The sequence below is a fragment of the Protobothrops mucrosquamatus genome, unplaced genomic scaffold (assembly GCF_001527695.2).
Source record: "Protobothrops mucrosquamatus isolate PMUCROS unplaced genomic scaffold, P.Mucros_1.0 scaffold_159, whole genome shotgun sequence".
Lineage (NCBI taxonomy): Eukaryota > Metazoa > Chordata > Lepidosauria > Squamata > Viperidae > Protobothrops > Protobothrops mucrosquamatus.
This window is the reverse complement of record NW_015386235.1, coordinates 773,855-785,978: the sequence shown is the minus strand read 5'-3', so window position 1 is coordinate 785,978 and position 12,124 is coordinate 773,855. Positions and strand designations below refer to the sequence as shown.

General features: G+C 39.3%; 1 protein-coding gene across 1 annotated transcript in view; it reads left to right on the top strand.

Annotated features, from left to right (window-relative positions):
• The window catches only part of DPYSL3 (dihydropyrimidinase like 3), a 71,111-nt gene that overhangs the window by 57,901 nt on the left and 1,086 nt on the right, over positions 1-12,124 (top strand). Inside the window, exons 8-13 of the mRNA XM_015821054.2 lie at positions 469-589; positions 1,279-1,435; positions 8,542-8,683; positions 9,379-9,549; positions 10,087-10,266; positions 11,752-11,914. Of these exons, the coding sequence (XP_015676540.1) occupies positions 469-589; positions 1,279-1,435; positions 8,542-8,683; positions 9,379-9,549; positions 10,087-10,266; positions 11,752-11,914 (934 nt within the window). The remainder of the gene's footprint in view (positions 1-468; positions 590-1,278; positions 1,436-8,541; positions 8,684-9,378; positions 9,550-10,086; positions 10,267-11,751; positions 11,915-12,124) is intronic.

The window sequence follows — 12,124 nt, the reverse complement described above, 5'->3', positions numbered from 1 at the left end:
AAGTTAGGGGCCTTGGGGCCGATCTCTGCCCCCCTGCCAATACAGACTGCGTGCGATCGGTGAGGAAGGAGGAGAACCACCGCATCACGGTGCCCCCCACTCCCAACTCCACCAGACGCCGCAGCATGATACCGTGGTCCACAGTATCAAAAGCCGCTGAGAGGTCCAAAAGAACTAGGACAGAGGAATAACCCCTGTCTCGGGCCCTCCAGAGATCATTCACCAATGTGACCAATGCCGTTTCCGTGCTGTATCCCGGTCTGAAGCCCGACTGGAGCGGGTCTAGATAGACTGTTTCCTCCAGGTGTCGGGGGAACTGCTGCGGCAGTTACACTGTAAACTGCTTAGGGAGAGCTGTTAAGCATTATGAAGCTGTATAATAAGTCTAAGTGCTATTGCTATTGTGTCCTATGAGGGTATACATCCTATATGAAATATTTGTGAACTCACTAACCTCTTCTTTTTCAGTTGGAGGCTGAAGCTGTCTTCCGTGCCATCACCATTGCCAGCCAGACTAACTGCCCCTTGTATGTGACTAAAGTGATGAGCAAGAGTGCAGCTGATCTGATATCACAAGCCCGGAAAAAGGGTAAATTTTTCAGCTTTGTATTTTTCATCTTTATCTTATTTTCTGGCTCAGAACCTGCACTTAAACTTTACAGCCCAAAATGCACCCCCTGAAGTAAGTGCACATTGCCCATTCTACAGAACGGGAGCATAGGTAAAGCAAAAAAGAACATCTCTGAAATTGTTCAAAGGATGCAAAAACTTTTCATAATCTTGAAGCAGTTGGTGAGAACTGAAAAAAAATGACTGCATTTGGAGGATTAACTTACAAAGAAGGTAGGTAAGAGAGAATATGGTAGAATAACTTTTGTTAAGTCTTGGTTCCAGTTACTAGAGCACATTTGTATTCGTAAAGTTCCCAGATGTATCTAGTTATCTTAACACAGAATGTTCAACTTAGCAGGTCTCATGCCAAGAGTATTCCTTTTTACTTTAAAGCAATCTGTAACTCGTTCCCTTTAAAAATGAAAATTCATCTGATCTTGGTTTAAAAGCAAACTGGAAGACATATCAATTTTAAGCGCAGGTGCTTTGTCCTTGGCTTTGAAATCTGGTTGTCATGGTTTGGATCAACAGGACTAAAATAGGCATTAGAAATAAGTGATTGCTGCCTTAAAAAAAAAAGATACATTATTTGGTTTCCTGCTTCCTTCCCTATAATGCATGTTCTTTGTCCCTTTTTTTTTTCTTTTCCCCCATGACGATGCTCAGGCAATGTTGTGTTTGGTGAGCCAATCACAGCCAGTCTTGGAATAGATGGAACCCATTACTGGAGTAAGAACTGGGCAAAGGCTGCTGCATTTGTGACTTCTCCACCTCTGAGTCCAGATCCAACAACCCCAGATTACATCAACTCCTTATTGGCCAGGTTGGTAATGGCAAGAAAAGGGAATAGCCCTCCTTTCGCTACCTTTCTTAAAAATTTTGAAAATAACATGTATTGCTGCCTAGAGTTTGGCAATAGCATACACACTGAAGTCCCCGATTACAAAGCTTGGTTGTCTATTTAAATATGAAAGAGTAATATAATACATCTAAAGTGAAGATCAATGATGAGCCCCGCAACAATCCATTGATGAGAAAGAATTATTTTAGATTCTGTCTTCAAGAATTGACAGTGATTTTCCCTTCACAACGACCTCATTAACAATGATTATGTGGTGTGGATTATACTGGGGCAGAGTGACTGACCCAAAGTTATCCAGTGAGGCTCCTTCATTGAAAATGCATTTGAATCCTGACAGAGGGGTCAACATCAGGTCGGGGAATGGTTGTGATGTGGTGACTTTTCGTTCTCTTTGGTTAATCAATCTTGTCTCATTATAAATTGACTTTACGTAAGACGGTGTCCTAAGTTACCTGTTGATTTTACATAACGTACTTAGCTTGCCTCGATTTTGACTGACCGCAACATTTTTTATCGGTAAGACCATTGTCCTATTGCACATGGAACCTTGGCCATAGTTACTTGGGAGCCATGAGACATTTTATGTATTCCTGTGTCTGAGTGAGTTCTGTGCATAGTTTTGCTGACACGTTTTATGTAGATAATGCATGTGAACATCTGCTTATGAGAAGCTACATCTGCTTCTCATAAGCAGATGTTATTCTCTGTCTTGGTACAGCCCTCAGGAGGTTTGTATGACAGAAATCTTTGCTTCTGTTTATATTTAATAAAATAGATCTAAATGACACAGATTTCTCTGTGCAGGAAAACGTATTTGGTGCCAAATTATTAAGAGAAGATAAAGATTATTGTTGGGTTAGAATTTTGGTTTAGAGATCCAGTCTTAATCTTCCCTTTGATTCAGAAAAATAAAACAAACAGTCCATCTGTAAGCCAAAGATTTTCTGTATTTTCCTGTTGTTTAGATAAGGCTTTAAGGATTTTTTCCCTTTCTTAATTATAGTACATCCTTTCAGTTCTTGAATCCCTGGCAACTAACAGATGTCAGGAAACAGGAAGTTTCCATAAAAATCTGTGCACAACCCTTTTAAGTCATTACTGCCATATTATTTTTTGCTGCCCCCTACTGTCAATAAAGATAATTCTTAGACACAATAATTTTACGTCCTTGGTTAGTACTTGAATTACTAAATTTCCACCATCTTAGATTAATGTGTGGGTAATATCTTAGATTACCCACATATAATACAAATTGGAGAAGATCACAAAGCATCAAGATCTGAAAATTGAATTTGAAAGATTATGACATAAACAGGCCATAGTGGTCCCATTAGTTATTGGCATGCTGGGTGCCATGCCAAAAACTCTTGGATGACACCCTGTGCATTGACAAACTTTCCTACTGTCAATTGCAGAAGGCTTCACCTATACTATATTGATACATTGCAACATCCTAGATTCTTGAGAAGGACATGATGTATATGATAGCCAACCTAGCTAAAACCTGTGGCAGCTGTCACTTCACATTGTTGTGAAAAGGTGGTGGTGGTGATGATGATAATAATAATAATCAAAAGTTAATTATTACTTGGTTTTTAAACAAATACATGGATTTTTAAACAGTTAAATGACTACTGGATTAAAGTCTTGCTTCTCTGCTGTGTTCTCTGTAATCCACATGCATGGAATTCTATGGCTATACAGAATTCAGTATGTTTGGTTAGAACCTCACTCTCTTCATTTTTATATGTACTTCCACAAATCACTTCAGTTTTTCTTTGATCTCCACAGTGGTAGTGCATTTATTATAGCGTCTCCAAAATATTCCTTTTGTCATCCCTTTTTCCCCCTAATTTTCCTAAACATACTTTCAACTTTGAAGTTGAACTTTTGCAAATGATCTTGACTGTGCTGTTTTGAAGATTCTCTTTTCCAGATGCAATGTTGTGGGGCCAGGCTTGCATGCTCTTGATGGACACAGTTATGCCTTAGGGATGAAGAGCATGCTGTGGATTCCTTAGAGAGCTTAGTAGCAGTTGACTCAAATGTTCTGTTGCTTTCTCCATGTATTTGTGCCTTTCTTTTGTCATGGGTTTGCCACAATCAGAGGGAACATTTCCATTATTTCAAAAGCCACAATTCTGAATTCTCTAATTCACTGTCTCCGTTGAATCACATGTTGCTTCCATAACATTTCCAGGAGGAGATACATAAAAGGCATTTGAACTGGCCTCCCATAACAAGCTTTCTATTGAGTTCTATTCAGGTTCTTCACTGTTCCCAAGAAAAATAAATGTATTGGATACATTTGAACTTTCCAGACCTCTTTCTGTTTGGGATCATCACATTTGCTATAGTTTATGAATTCCACTTAAAGATTTGTGGTTTGTGTCCACTGATTCGTATAATTCTAGTTTTCACATTTTTATCATATCATATATATTATACCAATGTCCATACCTCTAATTTATTGTGGGAAGTTTTGTTTATATTTTGCCTTTTGCTCTTCAACCCCACAATGGCTTCTGCAAATGTATGGCCACAGCAATGGCATGTCTACCCTTGAAGGGAATCATCCCATAATCATCTTGGGAGTGCTTGCTTATACTTGGGTCATCCTGTAGGGACCTTCTCAGGTGTGTTCTTGACCTGCTGTTGGTAGCTATGGAATACCATTCTTTGACCTAACTTAATTTCAAAGATAGAATGAACTCCAAAATCATCCTTATTTCTGAATCTCCTTCCAATTCTGTTTGACACTGGGGACTTAAATAGCAACTCTAATAAACAGGTTCCAAACACATCTACTAGTCATGGACTGGGATAATAATCAACGTAGGGAATTATAGGAGAGGTAAAATTAGAAAAGCCTCTTGGTTCTTTTATCTGCAAGCCAAAGTCAGCTAATCACATTTATAGGAACAGAAGTGGTTAAACACAATTCTAATTGGCAGAAGTTAGATGAGGGACCCATCACAGGCTGTCCTCCCTTGCAAGTGGGATAGCCTGCAGTGAAAGGTATTTCAGCTCTGCTTCCCAGTTTACCATATTTCCTGTGAGAAAATATTGCCAACATTTTGTGAAAAGGGTCAATGAGGGATTATTCACTATCCTGCTGCATTATGAGAGGTCAAGAGCATCTTTTGCTGGGATTTAGAAAATAATTCCCTGGGGATTGCTTCTGTTAGATCTTCAGGTTGGTTCCTGGGAGTGAAGAGCAAATATATTAAATCAATTTGCATTACAGGTTCATCTGGAGTCTTGAACTGGGTCATGGATGTTAGGATTAGCTCCTTATCTTATATATTTATAGTCATGTGATACGCAGTTTGCTAGAATTAATTATGCTGTTAGTCATTTGGAGTACTTTGATGTTGACTTCCTTAGCTATTTTTCAACACTGGGTGCTCAAAATTCACTGAGAATCAGAAGAAAGAGCTTATGGTTTGGGAACCAATGTGAAAGGTTTTGTGAAAGGTTTGCTTTAAACCTGCATCACCTCTAGAACTGCTTTTGCTAACATTGAAGCAATTCAGGTTCCATTTTGTTACAACTATCTAAATTTTGGGAGCGATATATATTGTCTAAGCTGTATAAAGGTTTGAACATATCATCCTTAAGGTGGCTGTTATAAAATTCTTTGCCCTGTCTTTCCTTGCCACATAGAAATTCTAATGCAAACAAAATTCAGTACATTCTGAAGTCAAGACAAAAACAGTAAAACATTTGTGTAGCATTCTGCTTATTAGCTCTTTGAAGTATAGAATCACTGCTTTTCAAGAAAATAAAATCTTATGAAGTACCTGTGTGATAACAGTCAAGGTCTTAGGATCTCTAATGTTTTAATATGTTTGTATCTGCTCTTGACACGCTCTTGAGCATAGTCAACATGCTGGACTAGCTTAACAAAGAACTATTGTAGCATAGGCCGAAGCTCTTCTTTTTTTGAATAAGAAAACTCATTTTCTGCAAACATTTCATGTCACATTGCTCGTGTGACTAGAGTAAATTTACTCTAAAGAACAAATTAAATGCAGCTTTTTGACTTAAGGGATATGCAAAATGTTTTGTGGACAAACTGTTCTGTGTTTAAAAGAGCTGGTTTAGGGTATCGGTGGCCAAACTGAAATGTGTGTGCTTTTTATCCTTTGATCTGTAAATAAAACAAAATGGGTCAGTTTGTGCTGAGCATAGACATAAACGCACTATTTTGGGCAGGAATTGTTATGGTTAGGGAAGAAATAGGAGGAAAAGGCATTACTGGCCGAGGGGAAGGAAGGGAAGGAGGCATCAGGAAAGTCAAGAGTGAAGTGGTGTGATATACAGTGCTGGGATATTAGCAGGAGCAATACTTGTGGGGAGGGAGAGAAGGCCCTGAGAAGATAAGGTAGCCAGTGGAGTGTGGTGTCCTGGGATACTGGCCAAGTAACAGTGAGGAAAGCAAGGGGAGGATGGTAGGCAGGTTGGGGAGCTGGTTCAATAATTTGCCCTGGAAACTGGTGAGGGAGTGGGGAGCATGTATCAAGCTTGCCCCCATTCACTGTATCCTGATTTTCTTTCACATACAAACAACCAAAACATTTCGGTTCTGCCTGTTCCTTACAATGCAAGGGCTTGTTCTGGATTCAGAAAAAAACAAGGTCATCTCTAACTTCACACTACTAACATTTCTTGACATTGAAATCAAAGCCAGAATGAGCTCTAAATCCACCTATTAGGATTTCTTTCATTTTAAACATCAGAAAAACTTTCTTAAAAGAATTTTGCCATGAGTAGAAAATATAAGATTGTAACATTTCGGATACTGGAGTGTTCAGTGTCAATACCTTTTTGTCTTTTTGAGTGTTAAAATAAGAAAGAAATTAGTACTCCTGTTTTCCTTTTTTTTTTTAAAGCCAGGTTATTTCCTTGATACTTTTCTGTGAATCTCTTGCTTTTATTTGCACTTGCCTGATTGTGACAACCACTTCCTCTAAATCAGCGGGACGCTCCGCCATGGTTAGGATAGGTTCAGCGTTGTTCTCAGCTATTTTGAAGCAAATTTGAAGAACTTCTCTCTTTGACCACTAGGGGTCGCTACTTGCCAATCAGCGTCAGAGGTGCTGTGTGTGGGTGGAGGTGGCTGGGAGCGTTCTCCTGGGGTTCCTAGCTATTTAGAAGCAAATTGGATGAACTTCACTTTTCGACCACTAGGGGTCGCTATCTGCGTATCAGCTTCAGGGGTGCTGTCTGTAGGTGGAGGAGCCACTGGGAGCATTGTCCTGTGGTTCCTAGCTAATTTGAAGGAAATTGGATGAACTTCACTTTTCGACCACTAGGGGTCGCTATCTGCGTATCAGTTACCGGGGTGATCTTTCGAGGAACACCCTTTGTCCACTAGAGGGCTTTCTCTGGGCATGATTAAAGGCTCGCGTGCAGCTCCTCCTTTAACCACTAGGGGACGTCTGAAGAGAGGTCAGCCAAATTCTTCCTATTATCACGTACCTACAAAGGCCACTGAGAGGCATGAACCCCACCTGGTCGTTAAGTTGCAGGCTGGAACACACTGGGGTATTCAGCTTGTAATAATAGGCAAGGATTGATGGCTATGTGTCCTTCTTCTGTGACACTCAAAACTGGAAGAAACTTGGATCTCCAGCTTGATTGGGTGAAAACTCTAGTGGGGGTGTTATAGGCTTGATTTGAATTAAATTATCAAATTGTTGTGATGTGAAAAGAGAAGGAGACAAAAAAAATTTTTTCAAGGTGTCATGTGCAGATAGGCCGCTAGGGGGCGCTGCTGCCCTGCTATTGGGCCTCTGTATGGCTTCTTTCTAATAACAAGCTGAAATTCCAAAGGGAGGGGGGAGTTTGGCCTTTTTGCCAGAGCTGTGTTTTATGACAAGATTTATTACCTAATTGCCTTCTTCCTTGACGACCAGTTGCTAGGCTTGCAGACAATGAAGGCACGTTTGGTTACAAACTCATGAAGAAGAAGAAGATGTGTTGTTTCTTCGTTACTCTTTAGACATAAAGACTTTAAACGCTCAAGTTTCAAATCATTGATTTGCATTAGACAGGGTGGGAGACAGGCTTCAATCTTTCAAGGAGAGAAGAGTGCATAAGGCTCTGCCTGAACTTTAGAAGCAGGAAGGGGGGAAGGGGAGGTGTTGCCCCCTCTTTGATTTTAGGAATGCAGCCTTCACAGGCAAGAGTTTTGTTGTTTTAAAACTTGGCTTGCAGAGATGACAGTAAATAACAAGACAATGCATCTAGATCACACCTTCAGTCACTTCTAGTTACTTTCACATGCAAGAGAGACTTTTCTTTACTTCTTTAAAGTAGTTTGCAGAGGAAACTTAATCTCATCAATTCACTATTGCAGGAGCTCAGAGGAGAATTAATCTGTCAATTTACTATTCTGTTTCTAGATAGGAAAACATGCTTCTATTTCCAGTCTTTAACAGATAGATAACTCAGAAGAACACACAGGTTTATTGCTTTTATTCTGGGGATCCTAGACAAACTTACAGTTTGCAGAGGTGCATCCAAGAATAGGTGGTAGCAATCTGGTTGTTCCACAGGTAAATTGACATTAGATTTTCCCCTCTTCTCCCAAGCGTCACATGGTGGGGTGATCATGAAGTCTGCAGCCGTGAGGCTGCATGTGGTGGTCAGAGAACAAAAGACTGCCCTCAGGCTTGTGTCCAGGGATGCCTTTGAAGCTCCGCCCCTGACCCTAATCCCTCCCCTTGACCTGTTACATAGGAGTACATAGAGTTATACAAGATACATAGAGTTATACAAGATACATAGAGTTATACAAGATAAATGGATCTATGATCCAGAACAGATCTGTTTCACAAAGTGGCTATGTGTTATGAAGAGTAAATTTTCAATATAGTAATCATTTTGTATCACTTAAAGGAACGTGTATTTTAAAAAACTTAATTATAGGTTCTCCACATCTATTGCCTCTCCTATTTGTGGTTATTAAAACTTTTTAACAGATTACAAATAATTATAGAGCAAAAATAGCCTGAATGGGTCAGGGGCACATGTAACCTTTTGGTTTGTCTCTGAGCCAGTGGGGACCTCCAAGTCTCTGGAAGTGCACATTGTACATTCAGTACAGCACAGAAAGCAATTGGGAAAGACAACTTCACCGCCATTCCAGAGGGAACCAATGGCATTGAAGAACGGATGTCTGTTATATGGGACAAAGCAGTGGTAAGAAAAAAGGGGCTACGGGAGGGAGGCAGTGATGTAGTGAAGCTTGGGATAATGTGACAGGAAGTTTCTGTGAGACGTTCAAAATAAAGGTGAATTGTGGGAACTGGCTCAGACTCACTCGGCTGTGAAAAATGAAGATACAATAAAAGAAACTGCTGCATAAAATTGTCTGTTTTGTTTCTTTTCCTCTTCCTTTAAAATTGAAATATTTAATTACGATAGGGTTTTTTTTTTATATAGGAATGGATGTGCCCAGGACAGTTTTTGTGCCCATGCCATTATAATCCCTGCCTTGATCCCCCTCCCATTACTGTAGCAGTGTCTTTTGTGTTAATATTTTTTTCCCAATTGTTACGTCTTTAATTCTACTAAAATATTTTTTAATTTTTTTGTTGGGGAGAGATTACAAAGAGAAAGGGAAGAAACGTCAATAAAAGGAAGAAGATTTCATTACATATTAATGGTTTTGTTTTTTTCATTCTTTTGATTGCTTGTTTTTGTTGTTGTTGTTGTTATTTTAATTGTGGGCCACCCAGAGTCACTTGAGTAAGATAGGTAATTAAATAAAAAAAGTAGGAACTGGTATGCAGAGCTTTATGTGAATAGGAGAAACATTGGATGGATGTAACTTCAGTCCTGCCCATTCCTGATGTGCCTGCTTCAATCTATTCTCTGTGGGTCATTTATTACAGGCTACAGGGAAAATGGATGAAAACCAGTTTGTGGCTGTGACAAGCACCAATGCTGCCAAAATCTTCAACATGTACCCAAGGAAGGGCAGGATTGCTGTTGGGTCAGACAGTGACCTTGTCATTTGGGATCCTGATGCAGTGAAAATTGTATCTGCTAAAAGCCACCAGTCAGTAAGTTTTTTTTTCATACAGTCTAAAAGGTTGAATCAGTTGATTTGTTGCCACAAGTGAATTGTTGGAATTTCAGTTCACAACTCAGGGGTTAAATACTAAACAGTTGTGAGTAAAGTGAGTATCTCTTTCACATGGGTTCTCTTTGAAAAAACAAGCAAACTAGTAATAGGGGTTTCCAGTTTGGGAAACGAATACTGTTTCAAGTCTGTAATGATTTTGCAATTGGATTACTTTTTAAAGTTTTTTTGCATGGCTCACTTGCTTTAACTCATGGGGACAAAATGCCCTTCACCTGATAGAATAAGATCTTGAACCTTTGTGTTCTTAATCCTTAAAACAAAAGCCCTCTTTAGATAATAGGTTTTTTTTCAAAAGTTTGATGTAATATTATTTAAATATTTATTTTAAATCTTAATGAAGTCCATCCTTTTTGCTCCAGCTATTTAGATTTTCATCTCACCTTAATATGAAATTAAATTGAGCAATGAATTTCATAAGCAGCATAATAACTGTACTAACTGTTATATGTTGTAGGCAGCTGAATACAACATATTTGAAGGAATGGAGCTGCGTGGAGCCCCACTGGTTGTCATATGTCAGGGAAAGATCATGCTTGAAGATGGCAACCTTCATATAACACAAGGGACGGGACGGTTCATTCCTGGCACCCCATTTTCAGATTATGTCTACAAGCGCATCAAAGCAAGGAGGAAGGTAGGGTAGACAAACCTGGATTGTAATATGAAATTAATGCCTGAAAAAGTGTTAAGGAAAAGAATATTTCATCATTTCATTTGAAAGCATCTGGGAGATTCCTAAATTGCAATGGGACTCCATTAATAAATCCCTAGTCTTTACATCAGTGCTTCAAAAATCTTGAAATTTTTATAAAAATTGCATTTACAAAGAAAATACCAACATTAAAAACACTCACACACAATAAGAGGAAGAGAAGAAATTATTTACCTCAAAAATGCAGACTCTTCCCCCAAAAAGCAATGTAGCATAATCCTGAATTTTTGCAGGTTTGTTTATAAGAGCCACCTCTGCACTGTTTCGTTTTCATTAAAATGGCAAACACAAATCTTGAGTGATTTAATCTTGAGCATTTCTTTTTTTAAGACCACTCAAGCTGGCTTTGCTTGTAAAACAACACCTGAATCTAGTGATATGAAAACTGGGGATTTTGATCATTGACAAAGGTCTGTTCAGATTCAGTCAAAAAAAAAAAAGTAAACCTTTGCTCCTATTTATTTGAAATGTGCAAACATCATTCCCGTTACATTGTCAGCTTCATCCAATTATCTCAAAAAATTCCAACAATATTTATAATCCCGAGTTATTTGCAGTGATGGTCAGCAAGAAGCGCAAAACTATATGTCAAAATCAAAGCCATATTTAGAATCAAGGTCAGTCTACCTTGAAAATCATTCTTATCTTTAGCATCGACAATATGAAGACATTTGATGTTGTGCATAAAAATAGCAGGAACCTGTCCAGGCAGTCACTGAGAATTAGACATAATTGAATGGAAGAGCGGAAGAAAAAAATTGTTAATGGAACTCATAAGTTAATTACACCCTTAGTTTCCTCAGTGAACTTTCCATTTTCTTCTCGTATTGCTTCTCGTATCGTTTTGCTTTTAGGAGGTAGCATGATTCTGTGTTTAGAAGTCCAACAGCCTCTGGATTATATTAGCTGTTTCCATTTTATAAATAAGGATGAAACGCATCAAGCAAGCTGTGGCAATAAGCCTACTCCCCTCCCCATCACATGTCTGGCATCACAAAATAGACTTCTAAGCCAGGAATCCCCAACCCCTGGTCCATGGACCGCCAACATGCCGCAGCATGCCAGAAACTGGGCCATGCAAACAAGCGAAGCCCCGTGTGTGGGATGCAGGCAGTACATGAAACCACACCCCTTCCGGTCCACGGAAAAACCTCTCTCTACGGAACTGGTCTCTGGTGCCCAAAATGTTGGGGACCTCTGTTCTAAGCATATCAAAAAGGCTTTTGTATATTTAAGTGCATACACACTGGTTTCCACACACGTATATCCAAAAGTGTGAATGTATAAGATGGTGATAGGAGATTTTTCTGTGAAAAATCCAAAATGCTGAACATCTATTGTTCATAAGAAGAAGTCAGGGGTCATTATACAATTGTAAATTTTGCTTCCTTTCATTACTTCTGACAGATGGCTGAAATGCATGCCGTGCCAAGGGGCATGTATGACGGGCCTGTGTTTGATTTGACTACCACACCTAAAGGAGGTACCCCTGCAGGCTCTACTCGGGGTTCTCCTACTAGGCAGACAGCACCTGTAAGGAATCTTCACCAGTCTGGATTTAGTTTATCAGGTAAGTAAGAGAAGATTGCATTGATTGCAACAGAAGGCATCAAGAGAAGTCCCAGTGATATTTGGCATATTTCCCCCTAGTTACTCTAAGATCTTTGCCTCTGTGCCACGTTGGTAGGCCTCAAATGCTACAGTGGAAAAAGAAAACATCCATGCTATGGCTTTCCGGAGCATATTGCTAAGACTACTATTCCTTCTATTTCGTTCGTAT